Source organism: Vulpes lagopus, chromosome 11 (assembly GCF_018345385.1).
Source record: "Vulpes lagopus strain Blue_001 chromosome 11, ASM1834538v1, whole genome shotgun sequence".
Lineage (NCBI taxonomy): Eukaryota > Metazoa > Chordata > Mammalia > Carnivora > Canidae > Vulpes > Vulpes lagopus.
The window spans coordinates 108,950,979-108,974,714 of NC_054834.1; the positions used below are offsets into that span (position 1 = coordinate 108,950,979).

Below are 23,736 nucleotides of genomic sequence, written 5' to 3' on the forward strand. Positions count from 1 at the left end.
GGGAACCCTCTTACACTGTTGGTGGGAATGTGAACTGGTGCAGCCACTCTGGAAAACTGTGTGGAGGTTCCTCAAAGAGTTAAAAATAGACCTGCCCTACGACCCAGCAATTGCACTGTTGGGGATTTACCCCAAAGATTCAGATGCAATGAAACGTCGGGACACCTGCACCCCGATGTTTCTATCAGCAATGGCCACAATAGCCAAACTGTGGAAGGAGCCTCGGTGTCCATCGAAAGATGAATGGATAAAGAAGATGTGGTTTATGTATACAATGGAATATTACTCAGCAATTAGAAACGACAAATACCCACCATTTGCTTCAACGTGGATGGAACTGGAGGGTATTATGCTGAGTGAAATAAGTCAATCGGAGAAGGACAAACAGTGTATGTTCTCATTCATTTGGGGAATATGAATAATAGTGAAAGGGAATATAAAGGAAGGGAAAAGAAATGTTGGGAAATATCAGGAAGGGAGACAGAACATAAAGACTCCTAACTCGGGGAAACGAACTAGGGGTGGTGGAAGGGGAGGAGGGCGGGTGTTGGAGGGGAATGGGTGACGGGCACTGAGGTGGACACTTGACGGGATGAGCACTGGGTGTTTTTCTGTATGTTGGTAAATTAAACACCAATAAAAGTTAATTAAAAAAAATAAAAAAATAAAAGAATACTGTTGAGCTTAAAAAAAAAAAAAAAAAAAAAACTGCTTGTGTAGGGTGGCGCCTGGATGGCTCATTGCTTAGGCAATCAACTCTTGATTTCAGCTCAGGTCACGAGCTCAGAGCTGTGAGATGGGCCCCCACACGGGGCTCCGCACTTGAGATTCTCTCCCTCTCCCTTTACCCCTCCTCGAGTGCTCCTTCTCTCTCAAAAGCATCAAAAGATGCTTATGTATTTTAACATTTTTTCCCTCATAATCTCATGTCCGCTCGTGACCTTTTTCTGCACATACTAAGGGCTACAATAAAGACAAGCATATTTAGCTCTTATGTTCCCCAACATATTTGATTTTTTTTCTGAAGGATTTAAAAAAATTATGTATACATCTTTTATGGGATTTATTGTTATGTGTATTAGGGTTCTTATTCTGTTGTGGCTGGTACTTATTTATTTATTTATTTATTTATTTATTTATTTATTTATTTTGGTAGTAAACAGTGATGTAGTTTTACTGTTAACATTTAGTCATTAACAATGTCGGAAACATGACAGCAGCAATCTTTAAGAGCTCAAATTAGTGTAAAAGACAGGACAACAAAACAGTCTGAGTTTTCAGTTGGTGATTAAAGTGCTCCTTTTCTCATGGTAAGTAAAAAGGAAATGAAAGTCATCATCAGTCACTGGCAACAATCATGATAAGGGGCCTTTTAGGGCAAAATTTAATAGTACGAAGAAGTTTACAAAAATAGATCGATGCTATTTGGGGGAGTAATACTGGAATTTTTTCTCGATTCAGTTTGATGTACTGTACCTGGTCATACAAAAATTACTTCAAATTCAAACTTGACTCTATAAAAAAGGGAGAGATGAAATGAACTCATCTAGACGACAGATCTGGCAAAATATAGGAATGAAAAAATTCTACCTAGGGCATTTATTTCATGTCCAGATGTCCACACCATTCTCAGTTGGTGGCACAGCTTGTACTCTTCCCATAAGCAATCACAGGTTTGGAGTCAGTCATACAGTACAAAGTCACATAGTCAGAGTCTTCTTTCTGATGCAACACGACAAAGTTGTTTCTATTTCCTTATTGAAATGCCAACTGGTTGTCTATTTTTCTTTATCTCATTTATCCATATTCACAAATTAACAAATAGCGTCAACAATTATTGTAGGTGAAGGAGGGTATTGCTGGATCAAAGGCTCTATAAGATGTCTTTACTGTTGAATCAGAAGGCGTATTGAGTTCAACCCTCACACCTTTTTCACCTGTTAGATATTTTACTTTAGCTCGTGCTCTCTCATCTGCATCAAAATACCAAACAGTTATTGCGTACCTTGTAGACTATGCTGGTTGTACTTCATGAGGGTTGCGACAGTCAGACCAGAAAAACAGCAGTCTATCAAATTTGGGTTCAATGTCAGCAAACTGGGCTTTGCCTTCTGGAAAAATTCCAAGTATACCTCCACTTACCTTGGCATCCCAGTCTTTATTAAAATAATATATTCATGTCACACATCTTCCATCTCCGTTTGGATTATCAACATGACGTACATAACCTGTTCCATTGCCTGGATAACAAGCAACCATGGCTTTCATCTGGCCATTGATTTTGTAGTTGCCCTGCTTTCCGTTACAGTGGCGGGTCAGGTCGTCCATGCTGCTCATGAGCAGCCCGATGGTTTCGCAGCTCCTTGCCCTCGATCCAGGTGATCTTGTCGCCCCGGATGTCCTTGGAGGAGTTGCTCTTCTGGCTGACCAGCTGGCCATCCGTGAACTTCTCTCTTTCTATTTAGTGTACAAAAATGCTGTTGATTTCAGGTGTTGAACTTCATTGTAACCATCGTGCTATACTCATTATTTCTGTTTATGATTTTCCTGGATTTTCACTTACGATAAGCATGTGATGCGAAAATAACTGTGATATAATTCGTGCCAAATTTCAGTTTCTCTTTGTTTTGGTGTAAAATGAAGACTACCTGGAAAACCTGTCCCTGAATTTAATGGGAATGTTTCTGAAACTTTACCACGACATATCCTCTTGTATGCTTTAGATAGACATGCTTCATTAGGTAAGGAAGATCTCTATTTGCTCAAAGTTTTAAATCATGAAACAGGTGTTGAATATGGCCAAGTGAACTTTATCTATTAAATGATAATTTGGGTTATTTTTTCTGTCTGTACCTTTTATTACACAAAAAATGGCCAAATGTGGACCATCATCTATATTATTTTTTTCCAGCTTTATATTCTTAACCATCATTGGTATTATTGGTTTTCTCTTCCTTTTGCCTCAGATTCCAATATGGATATTACTGAACCTGTCTTTTTAATAATTTTGATATTTTCATCATGAATTGCTCTAGTTTTTAAAAATACTGCATTGCAATGTTATTTATCTTGGTTACTGCTTTTTTTAATGTCTTCTCGAATTTTGTGCTTGAGGCCTCAGTTTCGACCCAACTCTTCTGGCAGTCAGATCACAAATTTCAGAGAGTACTTATGCCAGTTGGATACCTGGAGTAGCCTTGTGACTCAAACCTGGTTAATCAGAAAGTCACATTTCTCTAAGCATGATATTTGGGTCAAGGCTGGCCATAAGATATTTGGGTCAAAAAGAGTATGGCCAGGATCTTTTTTTCAATAAGAAAAAAAATTTTAGTTCTATATTCACAGCAAAATTGAAGGAAAGGTCCAGAGTTTTCCTGTATATCTTCTGTCATGACACATGCATGGCCTCCCCCATTGTCACCCCCAGCGCAGTGGTACTTTTCTTACAGTTGATGAACCTGCACTGACACATAATGATCATCCAAAGCCCATAGTTTACACAGGTTCATCCCTGGTGCACAATCTATGGATTTGGACAAATACGCAATGACGTATTTCCATCCTTATAGTACCGGGTATTTTTACTGTTCTGAAAATCCCATGCTCCATCTACTCATCCTTCATTTCCTACTTACCCCCGGTAACCACTGATCTTTTTACCATTTCCATAGTTTTGTCTTTTCCAGGACATCATATTCTGGGGAATCCTACAGCATGTAGACTTTCCAGATTGGCTTTTTTCACTTAGTAACATTCCTTTAAACTCTTCCATGTCTTTTCATGGTTTTGTAGCTCGTTTGTTTTTGATATTGTATAATATTGCCTAGTTTGAATATAACACAGTTTATCCATCCATCTGCTGACATCTTAGTTGCTTCCAAGTTATGGCCATTATGAATCAAGTTGCTACAGATATGTGTGCAGGCTTTTGTGTGGACAAACATTTTCATCTTATTTGGGTAAATAGCAAGGAGTATGATGGCTAAATGGTACATAAGAATATGTTTACTTTTGTAAGAAACTGCCAAATTGTTTTCCAAAGTGGCTATAACCATTTTGCATCCCTACCAATAAAAAACGAATTGCTCTTGCTCTGTCCACATGTTTGCCAGCATCTGGCCATGTCCATGTACCTGATTTTAGCTCTTCTAATAGATGTGTCATAGGAGCTCACTGTTGTAATGTGTATCTCACTGATGACCTGTGATGTGGGGCACCTTTCATATGCTTATGTCATCTGTAGATCTTCTTTGGTGAGGTGTCTGTTAAGGTCTTTGGCCCACTTTTTAATAAGGTTATTTTTTAGTTTTAAACGTTCTTTATATATTTTGAACACACAATCTCTTATCAGATGTATCTTTTGAAATATTTTCTCCCCGTTCATGGCTTGTCTTCTAGTCTCTTGATATTATCTTTTGCAGAACAGAAGTTTTTAATTTTAGTGAAGTCCAGCTTATCAGTTATTTCTTTCATGCTTTGTGACTGAGACCAGGACTTCAATTCTTTGAGATAAGAGTGTCTAAACTTTTCTAGAAAACATCACCTGAGAGAATGTGGGCCTTAAATTCTAGAAGTCATCTTGAAACACTGTGAGATTAAAAAATAAAGGCAAAAGATGTTGGGCAGCAGAATCAGGAATAAAGGTTGAGTTTCCTTGACAATATGATGCTGTGAGTCCATCTATACTGAAGTAAGATACCTTTGGCCTTTCTAATTTTGACCAGAATTTTTGGATGAGGAAATCCTATTCATTGCCGTAATGCTCTATTTTATTAGATGACCAAATGCCTGCACATCTCTCTCTTCTCTTTGATGAAATGAATTACCATGTATCACTACTCCCCTAAAAAGTGGTCTGTATACTTCTAGCCAAGACACCAGCTATGTGGTTGTAGTTCAGAGATTGATCCTAAGGGAATAACAAGATCTTCTCTATTCCATAGAGCAGGACGCAGGAAAAGCAATTCAGGTATGTTTATGCTAAAGTTCTTGAGAAAGAACCGAAAGTCAAAAGTTGGAAACTAAATTCAAATAATTCATAAAAGGGAGACAAAAATAGGAGCAGTTGATAAAAGAACTCAAGATTTCTCCTAAGTAGTTGATTAATGTCATTTTCTTCCTTCTGGTACGGCAGTGGGCCAGGACACCTTCAATAGTCAAGATTGGAAGTCACTTATAAAATGTATAGTTACATGATATATAATTATATAAGATGATTAGTAGAAATATGTATGGAATGGAGTATGGATTGTAAAGCATAGTGTATCAATTTTTCGACAAATAAGTCGTATGAATTCACATTTGTAATTGAAAGGAAATCATTAGCAATTTCCAGTAAAGGAGGTAAAAGTCAGCTTATGGAACAATTTTTTTCTTTGTCTTAGGACTCAATCTTTGTAATAACTGAAGAGCACTATATTTTTTGAGGTATAAAAAACTTCCCGAGTATAACAGTTATACTTTGTTAATCAAGATAATATTTTATTTCTTATAATGTAAAAACTGAAATCATTTGAGCAGTTTTCAGCACGGTCTGTTAATTTTGAACATAGAATAAACAAAGTAGGTAAATATACATAAATGTTGTATAATGTAATTCTGTATAAAATTCACAGTTAGATGTATTTGATTATGTAAAACAAGGCAAGACAATACCACCAGAGGGCTTCTTATTTAAAAACACAGTAAAAATAATACTCGTGCATTAAACATTGCAAACTATCTCAATGTGAGTCTTTCTTGATTAAGTAATGAACCCATGCCATGAATGTTGTTGGAGAAAACATTGAACTCAGTAATGTGTTATTTATATGTCATTGGTGTCAACTTATCACTTGACCTAAGGACATGTTACCCTTTATTTAAACGTATTGCTCTCCATGTATAAATGACAACAAACCATATGTCACAGGGATTTGGGTATCTAAATTCTCAAATTCCATAGCAAAGATCCAGTTTAAGGCAACTACTTATATATATATATATATATATATATATATATATATATATATATATAGTGTATATTTGTATTATACACATACATTATATATATGTATTATATAATCAGGATATAAAATTTCTAAGTGAATAAATTGACACTATTTTATAATGATATAATTTTTAAGCCACAGGATGAAAGTGATTTGTAATGATATCTTAGGACTTCATATTTAGCCTCAAAACAGTGATTTTTATAGTTCACATCCGCTGGACCCTGAATTCATGTAAATAGTCGGGAGGAGATCATATTTTTAGGTTGGAAATCAGCATGAACAAGCTGAGTAATTAAAGATGTATTCAGTGAACAATGTATATACCCTTTTAATTAAATTGAAATAGTCAAGAAAGAAAACAGTAGTTAAGTCAAAAAATATATATATCAAAGTGAAATTGTGGGGGATGGGGTAGGGGTAAGTACCAATTAATGAGTCCTTGGTGAATTTTGAGAGGTGGAGAAATATATTGAATTGAATCTTAGGAATTAAATCAATACTGATGTGAAGAATGCAATAGGGACAAAAGGCCTGGAGCTGAAGCTTATGAAAAAGGAAGCAGCAGGGTTGAGAGACTGATCAAATATGTGTCTGAAGAAAACTGAGAAGTCAAGATTGGGTTCAAACTTTCAAGGCTAAGGAACAAGCGGAATTCTAATACTATTGCTAGAGAGAAGTCAGCTAAACTAAGTGCATGAAGTAGTTGTTTCTAGATGAAAAGTTCAAATTTAAATACAAAGTTGGAGATGAACATTATCGAACTGAAATTTCTAGGAGGCTGTTGAAATGCCAGAGGGTACGTGGCTCAGCAGAGAAAGGAAGGAATACAGGAAAGGAAGGTTGGCTCACTGACAGTGAATAAGTACATAGACTTTCTAGTAGAATCTTCCTCTTTTACAGAAATAAAATACCTTTTTATTCCCCCGCCTTACACATGAGTTACTGGGTTATACTATGTGCAAAGCCTAATGATAAATGAATAAGTTTCATTAGATTTAAACATTCTTACTATTTGGCATAAGAGAGATTTTTGTTAAACAATAAAATTAGGAAGTACATGAACAATTTTCTTTTGATTGCCATTAAAAACTTCCCTTCCTACCAAGCTTCCCTTCGCCCCATGATCGGTACTTAACACCCAACTGTTCAACCATTTTTTACTAATATCGTGGATCATAAGCAAGTCAAAAAATAGTTAAATCAATCAAAATCAGGCAGGCACATAATAAAGTTGACTCTTTGTTCTGATAGTAGTTTGGCTCAAGATTGATTTGAGGTACTGGTTTATGCCAAAGGAGACAAAGTATGTGTAGGGAGGGAAGCACATGATGGAATTGTATTAGTATCAGCTCTAGTTAAATGCATAATAGAGTGATATCCTTACAGAAGGAAGTGGTTGGCAGCACTTTAGATGTGAAATCCAAAACGTGCTTGATCTTCAATAGCTGTATTTTTTAATCTGTGCATAAGTTACAAAGGAGATCATCATATACACGACCATATTCTCAAACGGCTGGTCACCAAAGGAAAAAGTGGACTGATCTGATGTGGCCAGTAATATGATAATTCATAGCCAATGGAAAATAGAAAAGGATTGAGAGAATAAGTAAATTCAGAGTAGTCAGCCCTTTATGCACTTTGAATAGACGAAGAAATGACTTCTGATACAAATGTATTAATAGCAGTTAATATGTACATAGAAAACTCATGGAAATATTCAGTAAAAGGATTTCACGAAAGAAAAAAAAATATAGTGAAAAGCTTCATCCAAAATATTTAGAGCTGATGTAATAGTGTAACAAATTTATAGTTTTTTAACAAAAATTTTTTCATATACTATTTTCACGGTCTGCTTCTTTCTTTTTCTTTTGGTCTTAATTAATCCTCCTTTTGATATTCTTTGCATGAAACCTGCAGAAGGAAGAGAAACAATTATGCATAATAAAGTAATAGAGTGATACAATAAAACATTTTATCTAAAATGTTCTCAAATTTATCTTTTAATCTTTAAAACAAAAAACTTGGCTTAAAAGCCTTTAATTCGTCTTTGTGCAGAACAACGTATTTCTAAGGAAGTCACTTCACATATATAAGAATTAGCAACAACAACAAAAAAAGAATTAGCAAAAATGGATAAGCATGTTACTGATTTTTATTATTCATCTTCAGTTAGAAATTCATGCTCATTTTATTAAACCAAACGTATGGTTGATGGAATTATAGGGGGTTTCTATTTATATATATTAAGACTCTATAAACATGCATTGTTTTTATATTCAGAAAAAAGTTAGTAACTACATTAATGTTGTGCATTATAAGATAGCCTAAACACATTTTGATATCATCACTTAAAATGAAAGCTTAGTATGTAAATATTAAAAGAATAAAATGTTTTGTTTTAAATAGATTTTTCTGTGAAAGACACATTACAAGGAATTGTAGTTAACATCTGCAGCAATAGCCTCTAAATGTAGTTGAAAGGGGGACATATAGTAGTTAAATTATAATATTTGGTTTCTTATTATAAATAGAATGAATTTCATAATATTTTCTTAAACTTTGTTCATAATTTCCATGCAGTTTGTTATCTTAGATGCTAGTGAATTAATAGGAAAGATGCCCTTGATACCTTTTTTGCAAGCTGTAAGGCATGCTCTTTTAGAAGTGAAATTATTTTCATTCCCTCCACATCCACTGTACTTAAAAGGTCGGCATTTCCCAATGACTGAATTATAGTAGAATCGGCTCTCGTTGGCGTGACACAGCCCTCTGTCTGCTGGGGTCAGACACCAGGAAGGACCGTAAAACTCTAAAAACATCAAGAAAACATGGTAAATCCTATATGGTGGTTACTCTGACTTTCATATTATTTATGTATTGATTACTGTTGTACATACACCTACTATAAGACAACAAATAATCTGAATGAGTAAAAGTAGGACTCCGTGAAATTCCTGTATTTCAACTCTAGGAGAAGGCTTTCGTGTCCTCCAACTGTCCACCACAGTAAGACCTTCCTCTAGTAAATAAAAAAGTAGGTATATTTATTAAAGGGCAGTGCTATGGTTCCTGTTGATAATGAAAAATCTAGTTGTACGTAATAAGGGAACCCACTATGCAAAAGTGTACAAAAATGTGTTAACCATATTCACTTTAACAAGTTATCAATGTTTGCCATATCATTTTTGTTCATGACTGTTCATGAGGGAGGAAAAAGTCCTGCTGAGGAACCCTTATTCATCGTAGGACGTACACACTGATGCTGAGGAAGAGCTTGGGTTGGGTTGGGTTGGGTTGGGTTGGGTTTTCTAGATGATGGAACACAATCCTGGTTTCAAACACAGGAATTCAGGTGCAGCAAATTCTAACTTTCTGCTTCAGAGAAGGATCCCTGGAGAGTTGGTTTGATTTAGCAAGAAGGTTTTCTTGTGAATTGAAGCATCAGGTCTCCCTGAGTTAGATATTTTTGCAAAGGAAGGAACACTGCCAAAGCCAGTAAGATGGAACATTTACAGGTTTACTGGGACCAGCCACTTTACAAAAAGAAGAAAGAAAATGCAACCCGGGTGATTAGAAGGATCGCTCATTTTCTGAAGGCAAAGCAGAGAAATAGTTTCCGTACAAGGGGAATTTTCAGCTCTTTCGGGAACTCCTGTCAACAAGGGGAAGCTGGTGCCCTCGCCGCAGACCTAAACCACTTGATATTAGTGAACCCAAACTGCAGGCAAGTTGCCCGATGGTGAGAAATCAATATAAGAAGACCTTGGTGGCTTTGCCAACTAGCGGGTGTGGCACAGCAGATGCAGACAAAGAGGGACACTAAGTGTACAAAACTGGCCGGAAACAGACCTTTGAGGAAGCCGGCGATGAAGGCAATGGGCTGGGCAGGAGGCGGTAAGTGCTTTGAGGGCAAGCAAACCCCAGATGAAAAGACTGACAAAGAAGTAGACTGAAACAATTTGAGGGGAAAATTCAGGAATTATTTGATCTGATATGACTTAATGAACAGTAGTATAATCCCAATTAGACTTGGGAAAAAAAATAAGAATCTGGATTTACCTCCTTTCTTGATAATTTAAATAGAGATTAGAGTGTCTTGATATAATGGCTCATGTCATAGAGAAATTCCGGAAAAAGGAGTGGGAATACCATAGAAAGAATATAGAAGACATTGTAGAGAGATGAAAAGAAAATTCTGCATCAAAAGTCAAGAACTGTAATCACATAAAGAATACAGTATTATTTAGGTATTTGATTAGGTCTATAAACACTAATTTTAAAAATAAAACCTCCGGATCTGTAAAACTAAAGCATTCAAAATCCTATAGTCTAATTTATCTTTTATGTCCTTTTATTTGGGGGCTATAGTGCATGATCATCGGCATCATAAATCAAAAGTTGAACACTCTTGGGAGGAAGGCGGGCCTCACTCAGAAGAGGCCGTTGAAGTCCCTGCCCGCCCTAACGGTGTCTGTAGGATGGGTTTTCTGACAGTGAGTAGAGCTCTACTGTAGCTGAGCCCTGCTATTGCTCAGACTTTTCCAGCGTCTGGGCTCTGGATTCTCATGAATCCAGAACCTAGAATGTGAGATGGTTATCGGTTGCTACCACTTCTGTCTCCATGAGCTTCCAAAGTCATCACCTGTATCCAGAAACAAAAGAAACACTCCTCAAGCAACTAGCCTAACCCCAGAAGGAGAGAAAGGTGCTATTTTTAAAACTCTCAGCAAGTCCCCACAGATGCTTCCTGGCTGATGATGGGACTTCTACAGCAGTTTCATTTTGCATTTTGTACACACGATTTCCCGGCCCACAGTAAGTTGAAGCTGGAATACATGGAGGCACCTGCAGGTTGTGCACGTCCTCTTCACAGATGTTGATTATCATGTCTTAATAGCAATGTTCTACCTAAAGTTTCTTATTCCAGGACAGAGAGAAATTTCTGACGACGCAAAGTAAATTCCTCCTTCTTTTCCCTCGACCTGTAGTACACCTGGCCGCACAACAAATCAAGGCTGTTTCAAAATGAGAGCAAGCTAGGTTGGAGCAAGCAGTGCCTGGACTGAGGGCAACCGTGGAGGCGGCTCCGAGGCCGCGGAGGCTACACCACAGGTTTGCTGGGGAGAGGTACCCTCGCTTCTGTCTGCTTTGGGTCCCCGAGTCTCCCACTGAGCGTCTGCTGCTCACCAAGTCTACTCAAAAGCCGAGGCAGAGGGTACAATGGAGGTACTGGACAAGCAAGGAGAAGGCTGTTTGAAAGCAGACAGAGAGTTGACCAGCACAGGTGCCATTCGAGAGTGTCACTACCTGTTCATTTGTCCCTGGCATCAAGTCTCCTCTACCTGACACTCTTGGCTTCTGTCCCAGAGGATGTCTGCTATGCGGCTTCCGACTCCTGGGAACCGGTGTATAGACTTGAGCTGTTCCTCTTACCAGATACCGGCTCCTACTCAAAAAGCATCTGTCCATGACCGACCCGATGACAGGTGTTCATCTACCTCACTTTGCCCTGATTTTAATTACCACCTGCACAGATCACCGAATACAACTCTCCTTTGACCCAGATCAATATTGGGGTTCCTAACACTAAAAATACAGTGGGTTAAAATTTGAAATTAATTGCAAAGAATGTTGTGATATATATATATATATATATATATATATATATATATATATGACACATATATATATATATAACTTCTAAGTTATAACTGAAATTAATTGCAAAGAATGTGTTTTTATCTATCTATATATTTATATATATATTTATATATTTATAAGGCCATTATTCTTCAGAACATGAATTAGACTTCCTGTGTCAACTAATTCATTTCTCTAAAAATCATTTTAAGTCTAAGTAGCTATGATAGTCATTGGATTGGGGCACCTGAGTGGCCCAGTCAGGTAAGCATCTGACTCTGGATTTTGGCTCAGGTCGTGATCTCGGGGCCGTTAGTTTGAGCCCAGTGTTGGGTGCTGCGCTGGGCATGGAGCCTGCTTGCTATTCTCTCTCTCCCTCTCCTTCTCTGCCCCTCCCCACTGCTCTCTAAAAAAGAGAATATCATAAGATTACTTTAGCATAGGCAGTAATATCATTAAAATAATGAAGCAGCTGGTTTCTCAAGGACATTTTAGCCCCAAGCTTTTTTGGGTCCTTGATCATCATCCGTTTTGATCTCCAAAGGTGAGGAAATTGAGGTTCTTGCTCCTTATGAGGAGATACGCTTGACTGTTTTCAATGAACATATTTATCCTAGATAAATACAGACACTCACCTAGTCAAAATCCAAACATGAATATCTAGAATGAAAGAAAATATAAAGGTTTTGAAGTAGTTGCACAATGTAATTTTGGGGTCTAGATTATATTCATTCACAGGTATTTACGATAGAATAAAAAGACACTAACCTGACTTCTCTGTTCATTTTCCAAGGGGGATTTAATGCCCAAACGCATTCTGTCTTGATCTCGCCACTAATAACGAGTTGAATAGCTTCCACTTAGAGGATCTATGATGAGCTTCAGAATCAGGATCCACTGCCATGATCTAGTAAGGCTGCTAACCTGTAAGGTGGCGCTCCAAAATCTGTTTTATATTTAAAGTGGCTTATGTGAACTTTCTCTGAAATGTATACTGTGAACTTCACGTGTTACAGTCACTTTGAACCTTTTCCATGGTGTCTTTCTGTCCCCGTTTTACATGCCTAATATTTAGGCTTTCATTTTACCAAACCAATGTAGGATTTATGAATTACTCCATGACTTGCTGACAATTTTTTTTGTCTTCTGACATTGTTTTAGGGAATTGAATAATAAATCTTCCCTTTGAATAACACATTTTCCCCATGATTTTCTAGCAAAGAAAAATATAAAGATTTTAGCTTTGCAATTATAATTTACCATTGTAAGACACTGAATTAATACAAAAGTATGTAACAAGTATAAAACAAAGTTTCTCTATAATTTGACTCCTGTCACCTAACCATTATCAGTGTTTTGGTGTGTATTTTCCTCCAAATTATTTGCATAGGCAAACAGATTAGCATTCTACTCTGTGCCTTTTTACTTGATAATATTTTGTGAATGTTACCATATTTGTTCATGTATATCTCAGTCTTTTTAATATGAAGAGTGTTCATTTAAAGTATATTTAGTCAACCAATTACTCATGAGGATGTAGGTTGTTTTTTTCAATTCCAGAAATAATGGCTCATGATCATCCTTGTACACTGGTCCAGATATTTCTAAAGTTCTTTCTAAAATTAGAATCGTGCAAAAGCTATGCTCAGTTTGTAATCTGGTACATGCTGCTGAATTTTCCACTAAATGTTTATATAAATTTATACTTCCACGGTGATGTTTAGAAGTCCCTAAACAAACCTGTCACCTGTAAATTTATCATTTACAGATAGTAAATCTATGCTATGGGAAAAGCAGTATCTCCACTCACTACCAAGGGAGGATTGGTGTGAGATGGACAGAGACTGACATTCTGTCTCGAAGACAAAAACGTAGGGAATGGGGAAACGAGTACTGTGGAGCTTTTTTCCCCCCTTTTTTTCTTTTGTCTACACGTACAGTAACTTAGCTGAGAGTAAAATGTAAAAAGCAGGCTGCTAGGGCACATGAAACTGAAAGGTCAAGAGGGATAGAATATAAGACACCTTCCCCAGGAAGGAAGCTTCCACAGGTTAACAAAGAAAAGTCGTGTAGATATTTATTGGGTTGGATTTCTTTACCTGGATGACTGTCTAATCCCTGTGCAGAGTTCCCGAAGTTATCTTTATCCATGGATTTTTCTAAATAAAGCCATAAAGCAAGCAAACCATGGTAAAATTACAAGTTATGAGGCTGTTATGAATATAATTTATCCTGAGATAATTATGACTTGTAATTAAAGAAATTTTTCCTTAAGACATCTGGAAAATTGAAAACCCTGTAAGATTTTAGCAAAGGGTGAAAACACTTTATTTAGTCCCTTGATCAGCTTGTAAGGAAGAATGAAATTTTAACAAGTGGAAGAGATGGGGAGGGGATGGGCGAAGGAAAGCACACAAGTCAGAATGTTCCTAGTTTGGAGTATTTTGCAAACTCCAGGCTATCTGAAGAAAAGAGTGCATAGAGAGGAGAGCAGGGTGTAGGGCTGGAAGGGTTGATTTAGATCCAATTAAGGTTTTTGATTACTAATATACTTGGAATTTATGATATAGACATTAATGAACAACTGAAAATATTGAAGGATGAAAAAGACAGTTCTGCTCTTTCTTTTTTTTTTAATTTTTATTTATTTATGATAGTCACTGAGAGAAAGAGAGAGAGGCAGAGACACAGGCGGAGGGAGAAGCAGGCTCCATGCACTGGGAGCCTGATGTGGGATTCGATCCCGGGTCTCCAGGATCGCGCCCTGGGCCAAAGGCAGGCGCCAAACCGCTGCGCCACCCAGGGATCCCAGTTCTGCTCTTTCTTGATACATCCTCCCTAGACACGCGTAGGTAGAGTCCTGCAGGAGACTTGCAATAAAGGGGAATATAAGACAGGCCCAACTGAAGCAGGGGTAGTGGAAATGAATAACATTAAGCACCACATTGACTGTGGGTAGGGAGAGAGCTACAGGGAAGACAATTCTGGTATGTTTGGACTGATTGACTTAGAAGATGGAATTTTTAAAATATATGAAATGCAATTATAATATGAAACATAGTCCTAACAGTGTTATGATGTATAATTTTATCATGACTTTCTTTCATTGTAGCTTTACTCAGAAAAATCCCCGGATAAAGATAGAATTGTGAGCTATGCCCATGGATTCGCCAGCATCTACACAAATGAATCCAAGATTTTAGGTAGAAGGCAGGACCCAGGTCTAGAAAAAGACAAAATTTTAATTTTGACACCCTTCGATGGAAGCACAAGATCCTGATTCTGTCCCCCACAGCACAGGTGCAGCCTCTGTCTTAGCATAGAGTGTAGGCGTTGAAGTCACCTCTGTTATCTCTCCCCCACCCCATTTCATAGGCATGCCTGTAAAAAACAAAACCACCTTTCTGACATGTTATTCACAGACTCCCAGTCCCTGTGACAATCCCCATCCTATAGGGGCCACTCAGTATTGGTTGAACTGACATTAACAAGTATAATGGATGTGTACCTCAGGTCATAAGATACAGTTGGAAACACAGGTTTACAAGTCCTCTGATTAGAGAATATGATCCAAAGACATAAATATGTGTTGGTGTTTTATTTTGAAATTTTGATTTGCCTTATTTCAGATAATCATAGTATTATGTATATTGAATGAAGATACTTCAGATCAAGGTTACAGGCTTTAGTTATGTGAAAAAAAAAAGTATCACTAATAAAATGTATACAAATAACACCCCTGATTATTTTTTCCTGCTATAAATGTCCACTGACCCTAGGTAATTGCCATAAAAACCTTCAAATATTTATACTTTTGAGCCCTTATTGTGTGCTAAACATGGGAATAAGAATTTCATATGTCATCATTAAATCACAAAAATTTATGAGTTTATTACTCTCCACATATAACAAACGAGGAACATGAGGCCAAGAGTTGTGTAATTTGTTCAAGGCCACAAAAAGGAGCTGGCAAATAGCAGGATTAGAATACAAACCCATGTCTTTCTGCCCAATAAAGCCAATCCTCTTAACTACTATGATACATCCTCTGAAAACTGACTAGAAAATAAAAAGAACTGAGCAAAGATAATTTAATAGTTACCAGATAAAGAGAAAGCTGTCACAACTTGCCTTTTATATCCAATTTCCAAATCGTCTCTGCTTTGAAGCTCAGGTTCAGAATGTCTTACATATTTCCTACCGTAAGTTACATGCGTAAAGTTGAAGTCTTTCAAGTTTGAACAGGAAAAAGATGGTTAATCATAATAGGTCATCAAGTGAAGAAACTGGAAACAAGTCTTACAAGTAACAGAGCTGAGCCAAACAGTGTTCAAAGAGCTCAAATATTTACAGGCAGTTAATTGTCATGTTTGCATATTCAACCTGGACTAATTCTAGAAATAACAGAACAAAGTTCCAGGGTTGTGTGTACTCTGTAATCATATTTGCATTGGCCAGTCAGCTATCCATTTAATAGCAAGAAGATGAAACAGAAGACTAGAAACCACATGCCATCATGGCCTAGAAAAGACAGAGTGGGGTTTTCCCAATTAATACCTCTTACAATAATGTTTTTTAAACTTATTCCTTCAAAGATTGGTCATTATTCAAATAGAAGTAGGGTAGTTGGAGAATTACAACATAGAGTAGCACAGGCTTTTCTAACCTTATTCCTCATTCCTAACCTGCTCTGTAGCAGTAAATACCAAAGTCATATAATTATAGGGATGTGCCGTCTAAAATCAGATACATGTGCCACCTAAAATAGACCACAGAGATCAATGGAATAAAAGAGCCCAGAAATAAACCCAAGCTTATATGGGCAATTTATCTATGACAAAGAAGGCAAGAATATACAGTGAGGAAGAAGACAAGTCTTTTCAATAAATAGTTTTGGGAAAACTGGTCAGCTATACGCAATAGAATAAAACTGGACCACTTCCTGTACTTAAAAATAAACTCAAAATGGATTAAAGACTTAAAGACCTGAAACTATAAACTCCTGAAAGAAAACGTAGACAGTAAACCCATGGACATTGGTCTTACCAATATTGTAGGAATCTGTCTCCTCAGGCAAAAGCATCAAAAGCAAAACTAAACAAGTGGGACGACATCAAATTAAAAAGCTTCTGCGTGGTGAAGGAAACAATCAACAAAACTAAAAGGCGACATACTGAATGGGAGGAGCTATTTGCAAATGATATATCTGAAAAGTGGTTAATATCCAAAATGTATACAGAGCTTGTACAATTCAACACCCAAATGACAACCATTTGATTAAAAAATGAGCATATGACCCGAACAGACATGACATGACATGACATGACCTGAACAGACATTTTTCCAGAGAAGAGCGACAGATGGCTAACAAATACACGACAAGAGGCTCAACATGACTAATCCTCCAGGAAATGCAAATCAGAACCCCAATGAGCTATCACCTTATACCTGTGAGAATAGCTAGTAACAAAAAGATAAGAAATAACCAGTGTTCTCAAGAATGTGAAGGAAAAGGAGCCCTCCTGTGCTGTTGATGGGAGCATATATTGATGCGGCCACTGCAGAAAACAGCATGGAGCCCCCTCAAGAAACTAAAAATAGAAAAACCATGTGATCCGATAATTCCACCGCTGGGTTTTCAGAGAAAGGAAGCCCACTATTTCGAAAAGAATGTAGGCATCTCTACATTGTCTGCAGTGTTTTTTATCATAGCCAAGAAGTGGAAGCAGCCCAGATGTCCATCAATAGATGAACGGATAAAGATGTGTGTGTAGATACACACACGATGAAATATCATTCAACCATAAAAAAGAACGAGATCTCTCCATTTGAACCTAGAAGGTATTATGCCGAATGAAATAAGTCAGAAAAAGACCAGTCCCATGTGATTTCACTTACACTGGGATCTAAAAAACAAGACAAACTTATAAATACAGAGAACAAACTTGTGGTTGCAAGAGGGCAAGGGGCTAGAGGAGTACTCAAAATACTCAAGAGGGACAAAGTTCCACTTATAGAGTAAGTCATGGGTGTATGATCAATATTGTCATGATCAAGAGGGACAAAGTTCCACTTATAGAGTAAGTCATGGGTGTATGATCAATATTGTCATGACTTTGTATGGTGACAGATGGTAACTAGATTTATGGGGATTGTTTTATAATGTAAGTGTCAAATCACCACGAATGTACCCCTGAAACTTATATAATACTGTACGTCAACTATACTTCAATGAAAAAGTGCCATCACCGTAGTATTATTAATTCATTCTTGTGTCATTTATATTCACGTGTGAACGAGTTTTGACTTGGAGCTGTAGGACGGTCGGACATATAATGAGATATTTCACCTGTTCGTATACGATTAGTGTCGTACAAGGCAATTTCATTTACGCATTAGAAGTCTGTGTTTCTTTTTCTTTTAAAGGTATCTGTATTCAAATTTCAGAAACACTTCTCTAGAGGAGAAGGGGGTGAAATCTATTCTTGTTAAAAGCAGAGAAGGTCCAGGAAGAAAAGGATTAGCAGCAGTAGTCAGTGGTCACCTAGGGTGACCGTGTCCGGGTGGCAGCGTCTTGGCAGAGGGGAAGCGCTACATTTTTGTTTCTGGCCAGCTGGGCTGCGGGGAAGTAGAAGGTCTTACGGATCCTCTCCATAGGTCACCTATTTTTAGAAAGCTGGTTTGTCAGAAAATCAGCATAAGAGGCATCAGACATAAGTGAGGAGGAAAGTTTCTGTGCGTCTGGGTCTGAGAACACATTATGAAAAACAGGATGCTTATGGGGGGGATCTATTTAAGTGGGTTTTTGATGAAGTGGGGTTTTCAGAGTCATTGACAGTGCTGGTGATTAACCACGACGTGCAACTACACGGGGGCCTCTGTAGATTATACATGGTCATGATGTGTGAGCAAATCTTCAACAAGAGGCCAAATAGGCAACAGTATTTTCTTGCAAATCTGTAAATTGATTGCATCAGTGATGGTGTCTGACTTTCATTCAGGCAGTTTGTATGACATCTCTTCCAAAAGGCCAATGATAACCAAAAAATTTTTAAAAGGTGTCTGTGTGTGTCTGTATATGTTTATGTTTTGTGTTTGTGTTCTTCTCTCTCGATTTTTTAAATATGTATATGGAATCCGGCCAGTAGGTTATACATCGAATACCGTCAGGGGAGAGAGAGAGAGAGAGAGCCTGAGGTACCCAAATGGTTTGCAGAGTGATAATCATTTTCCCTTGACCTAGAGGCTGCCACGAAGCGGTAAGGACTAAGTCAAATACACAGAGACCAAGTGTGAGGCTGAGTTGCCAGCAGGCTTTTAAGGTCGATCAGAAGATTTTTCCAAAATACCATAGAGCTGATGCAGTCCCAAGGCAGCTATTAAGACTTGATATACAGAAGTAAAGGGCTATGAGAACCATGAAAATAAATCACTTTTTTTTTTTTAAGATTCATTTATTTTAAAGAGACAGCACGAGAGAGTGAGAGCAGGGGCGGCGGCAGGGGGTGTGGGAGAGAATCTCAACCATTAAAATAAATCACTTTTTTTTAAAAGATTCATTTATTTTAAAGAGACAGCACGAGAGAGTGAGAGCAGGGGTGGCGGCAGGGGGTGTGGGAGAGAATCTCAAGCAGCGTCCTCACTGAGCCTCATGCGGGGCTCAATCTCACGACCCTGAGATCGTGACCTGAGCAGAAATCAGGAGTTGGATACTTAACCGACTGGGCCACCCAGGTGCCCCAAGTCACTTTTTTAATCAATGGGTCAAGTTCCACTCAAAAAGTCCAGAATCATATGCAACTGATGAATCACAAAATTAACCCCTGAAATTAATAATACAGTATATGTTAACTAAATTGAATTTAAATCAAAATTCTAAAAAAAAAATCTTAGAATAAAATAAATAATTCCTTTTAAAAAAAGCCCAGAATTGGTATGAACACTTGAGAACATTAATTTTTCTTTTATAAGCATTTACCAATGAGCTCTATTGAGAGGACTCTATTAACTATGTGCACAGAAATATTAAAACTTTATTAATGGTATGCTATCAATGGCATCACACATACAGTATAAATATTAAAGAAATCTCAAAAGCAGAAATACAAATATAAACAAAAGAATGGGAAATGAATACTCCTAGAAAAAGAAGAAAAGGAGTCAACTGGCTAAAGGAATTTAGGTTTTGAGGCAAATATATACAATAAAACAATAAGATAATTCTCTAGACAAAGAAAGGAGGAAGATTTTCCCTAATTTTAAATGCAATTAGTGTGAAGAATTAAATGTCTATAGTTTAATTTTTTTAAAAGATTTTATTTCCTTGTGAGACAAGAGTAAGAGAATGAAACAGAGAGAGAAGCAGAGCCCCCACTGAGCAGGGAGCCCAATGCGGGGCTCGAACCCAGGACCCTGGGATCATGACCTGAGCTGAATGTGACACTTAGCTGACTGAGCCACCCAGGGGCCCCATAAATGTCTATCATTTTAAATAAAAATCCTCATAATATTATTAATGCTATTAATATTGTTTTCATTTAAATTCATATTGTGAATTTTTACTGTTTCCTTAGTTGATAATCTACTGTTATTACCATTAATTTGATTTTTATACTTCTTCTTGTACAGCTACATAAAAACCTGGGACATTTATCAGACAGTGTTGCAAGTTCATTTTCTTTCTCACCCTTATTTTGTCTCCTCCTTTCTCTTCTGGCAGTGTGCTTGCCCAAAATCACGATTTCTATACTTCACGAAACGTTAAGGCAAAACCATCATCCCCTAACTTACTCCGTTCATTATAATGATAAACGAATGAAGATCTCTACTTGAAATAGTGAAGCAATCCAAGCAAAAAATACCGAAACATACTGAAAACTGATTTCATGCATTTATTTTATTAGTAGATATACTGCATCGCACGTCTCTTTAAGCCCATTACGTCCGTTATTCTAAACTTGCACATATTTCACACAGTGAGATTTTGCGCGCTTTTCAACATGTGATACTGAACTGGATAAAACAAAATGTCATTGAAAGACACAGGGCTGGAAGGACACAAAAAAACAATGCAATGAAATTACTTAATTTTACAGATAACACATCAGAAACTACAAAGATATGTACCGTTATCATTATACACAAACTAAGTAGTGCTTAAAAATTAGACTCCCATTCACCCAGCGTTGACTTCACTGCTCTAATGAAAGAATCTAATCTAAGGACCTAAAAGCATTTGCATATACTGTCTTCAAGCTCTCTCTGAAATTTTGCATGCCTTTTGTGACCTCTCCAGGGCTATTGGAACGCACGCGGCTTGAGGGCCTACAACTTGGGGAATTTAATTCATTTGGTGCCCACTTATTTTTTAAGACTTCACCTTAAAAAGTAAACACTTTACAGAAAGAGACTTATACTTTAGATTTCATGAATGAATCCTGGTTCTTAGGCTGGGCTGAGGGAAATGAGGAAGGATGGGGATGTGGGGAGAGGCCTGGGGGAGGCACGTGGGGTTGCCTTCCATAGGATGGTGCTGCAAGTCCTGAGGGCACAGATATATAGCGTTCCCTCCTTAGATCCCCCATCTCCTTACACCTCCCAGCTTTCCTGTAGCCACGTTTCCGTCCTCCTGGTGGCTCCTAAGGTCTGGCATTTCAGGCCTGGCGCCAACCCCACAGCCGTGATGGGGGCAGGGGGGCCATGGCCTGGATACTTGATCCCTCAGCTAGGCAGGGAATGGCCAACACCGGCAGCGTGCGTGCACCTGGGCACACGTTCTGTTTGCCGTTGGCTTGCTTGCTAGTGTGTTGGTTGTGAAGACAGTTCCTCAAACACTTCCCAGTGCTGATTCCCATCGGATTCGGATACAGGGCTGAGATGGAGAAGGCCCGCTCCGCTCCGGACGCTTTCTCTTTTTTACCCTAGGGCTGCGATTCTAACAGCTACAGAACTTCGTCAACTCTTGTCAACCTCACATTTGAAATGTTCACACGGTCTGCTTCTAAGGGAAATCTCTGATTCGTGAATTGAGCACACGTGGTTTTTGAAGTTTAGGAGGACCTTGTGTTCATCGTGTTAACTTTCAGCTCTCTCTGTTGTTTTTCACTGCCCCGGTATTTGTGGTTTCTGGCTACGTTTTTGCATATTTTTTACTATTGCCCAGCTCTGAATTTTCTGTGAGCATATTTCCTGTATGTTTGTTTACATTTGATAAATATGTTGAGAGGGTATAGCCCAGAAAAGAATTTTGCGGAAATCCAAAAGATAATTCCCCGTGGAGTGGCGTAACCTTTTGGTGATGGTTATTCAACAATTTCCTAATCTGTCCTGTGACTGAACACCTGAGGCCTTGACAGTAGTGTCATGCTCAGTTAAAGAGCACTCTATTGCCATGAGGATAATTTACCATCAGACGTTGATGCTGATAATTCCAGCATTAGTTTATAAGATCACTTTGGCATAGAATTAAATATCGTAGGAAAATGTTCATATGATATGTAATCAAAAGCTTCCTTCAAAGCATACCCTAAAATAGAGGAGAATTATCACCCCTATGGGATTGAAAAACAAACATTTTGAATCTCGGTGTTTCAACACACCTATTATTAGATAACAAGACCTATTTTTTTTAAAAGCTAAATTCTAATCTACACTCCACTTCTATTGTTACCATAATATTTTTCTGGGAGGAATTTAAAAAAAAGAGAGACTCTTACCTAAAAAGCTGGAAACCGTGGGAGGCCGGGGAGTGAAAGAGTCATTATTCACAGAAACAAGAGGTGATGCATTATCCCCAGAATCGTGTTGTAATCCACTACTCTCAGAATTGTGATGTAATCCACCACTCTCAGAATCGTGATGTGATCCACCACTCTCAGAATCGTGTTGTGATCCACCACTCTCAGAATCGTGTTGTGATCCACCACTCTCAGAATCGTGTTGTGATCCACCACTCTCAGAATCGTGTTGTGATCCACCACTCTCAGAATCGTGTTGTGATCCACCACTCTCAGAATCGTGTTGTGATCCACCACTCTCAGAATCGTGTTGTGATCCACCACTCTCAGAATCGTGTTGTGATCCACCAGTCTCAGAATCAGGTGGCATGCTATCCCCAGAATCAGGTGGTAATAGGCTATCCTCAGAATCAGGTGGTAATAGGCTATCCCCAGAATTAAACAGGGATGTATTATTCATAGACCCAAGCGATCCTGTATTATTCACTGTTTCATCCATCTGCAAATCACTGCCTGAGAAAAAAAAAAAACAGCCAATCAAAATACAACTTGCCTTCAGTTCACAGTTATACGCATAAAGCAGAGCACAGCAGTTGTGTCAAGAAGAGTAGACATCCAGGGCCATGTGGGTGGCCCAGTCGGTGGAGCGGCTGACTCTCCCTTTCCCTGAGGTCAGATGTCATGGGTCATGAGGTCGAGCGCCCTGGGCTCTGTGCTCAACGGGGAGTCCCCCCCCTCCCCCAGCTAACGTGGGCACACATGTGGTCTACCTTGAATAAATATGAAAGACTAGACTTCTAGAACTTTTATTCACATGTACGTTAAATTCAGGAACAGTGAATCTTTATATATTAAAGGATTCCTTAAACTTTGTTACCTTTTTTTTTGACCAAGAACTACTATATTTGTAAGATCATATTTCTTGGGTAACTGTAGTTCTTGGTCAAAAAAAAGGTAACAAAGTTTAAGGCAATCCTTTAATAAACGTTATGGTCAGGTAAAGCTGATTTGAGATGATAGGTTCCCAAGAACGATTTGCCCTCAAATCATTATAAACCTAAGGGATTTCAGCAGCCCTCTTCTTATGCTTACGTTACACCAAAATATTCTCAGGAAAGAAAATTAAATAATGTAACCTAAAAAAAAAAAAATCTATGGAAATAAATTCCCTTAGACATTTCTTAATTTTCTGTTCCTTTTTTTTTAAGTTAACATAGTGACTAATTTATATCAGATTTAGTGGGTGCTAATATATCTTTATCCGTATGGCTGAAACGAAATCTGGGTAAATGTGAGCATCCTTTAAGATGCCTTATTTTTGAGAGAATGCCTCTAAATGAAGTAAAATGAGATGGGAGATAAACTTA

The 23,736-nt window shown here is 37.8% G+C and overlaps 1 protein-coding gene and 1 pseudogene across 4 annotated transcripts in view; both read right to left on the reverse strand.

Annotated features, from left to right (window-relative positions):
* Window positions 1-1,807: 1,807 nt before the first annotated feature.
* On the reverse strand, window positions 1,808-3,663 carry LOC121471717 (annotated as a pseudogene).
* Window positions 3,664-5,457: 1,794 nt separating this feature from the next.
* The window catches only part of TFPI (tissue factor pathway inhibitor), an 88,559-nt gene continuing 70,280 nt past the window's right edge, over window positions 5,458-23,736 (reverse strand). For 3 of the 4 annotated variants that reach the window (XM_041722934.1, XM_041722935.1, XM_041722933.1), the window contains 3 exons: window positions 22,349-22,882; window positions 8,623-8,802; window positions 5,458-7,904 (listed from right to left, as the gene is read on the reverse strand). In XM_041722934.1, the coding sequence (XP_041578868.1) occupies window positions 7,798-7,904; window positions 8,623-8,802; window positions 22,349-22,882 (821 nt within the window). In that variant the 3' untranslated portion in view covers window positions 5,458-7,797. Of the gene's footprint in view, window positions 7,905-8,622; window positions 8,803-20,511; window positions 20,681-22,348; window positions 22,883-23,736 lie in introns of those variants that run through there. The other variant, XM_041722936.1, reaches the window with a different exon arrangement.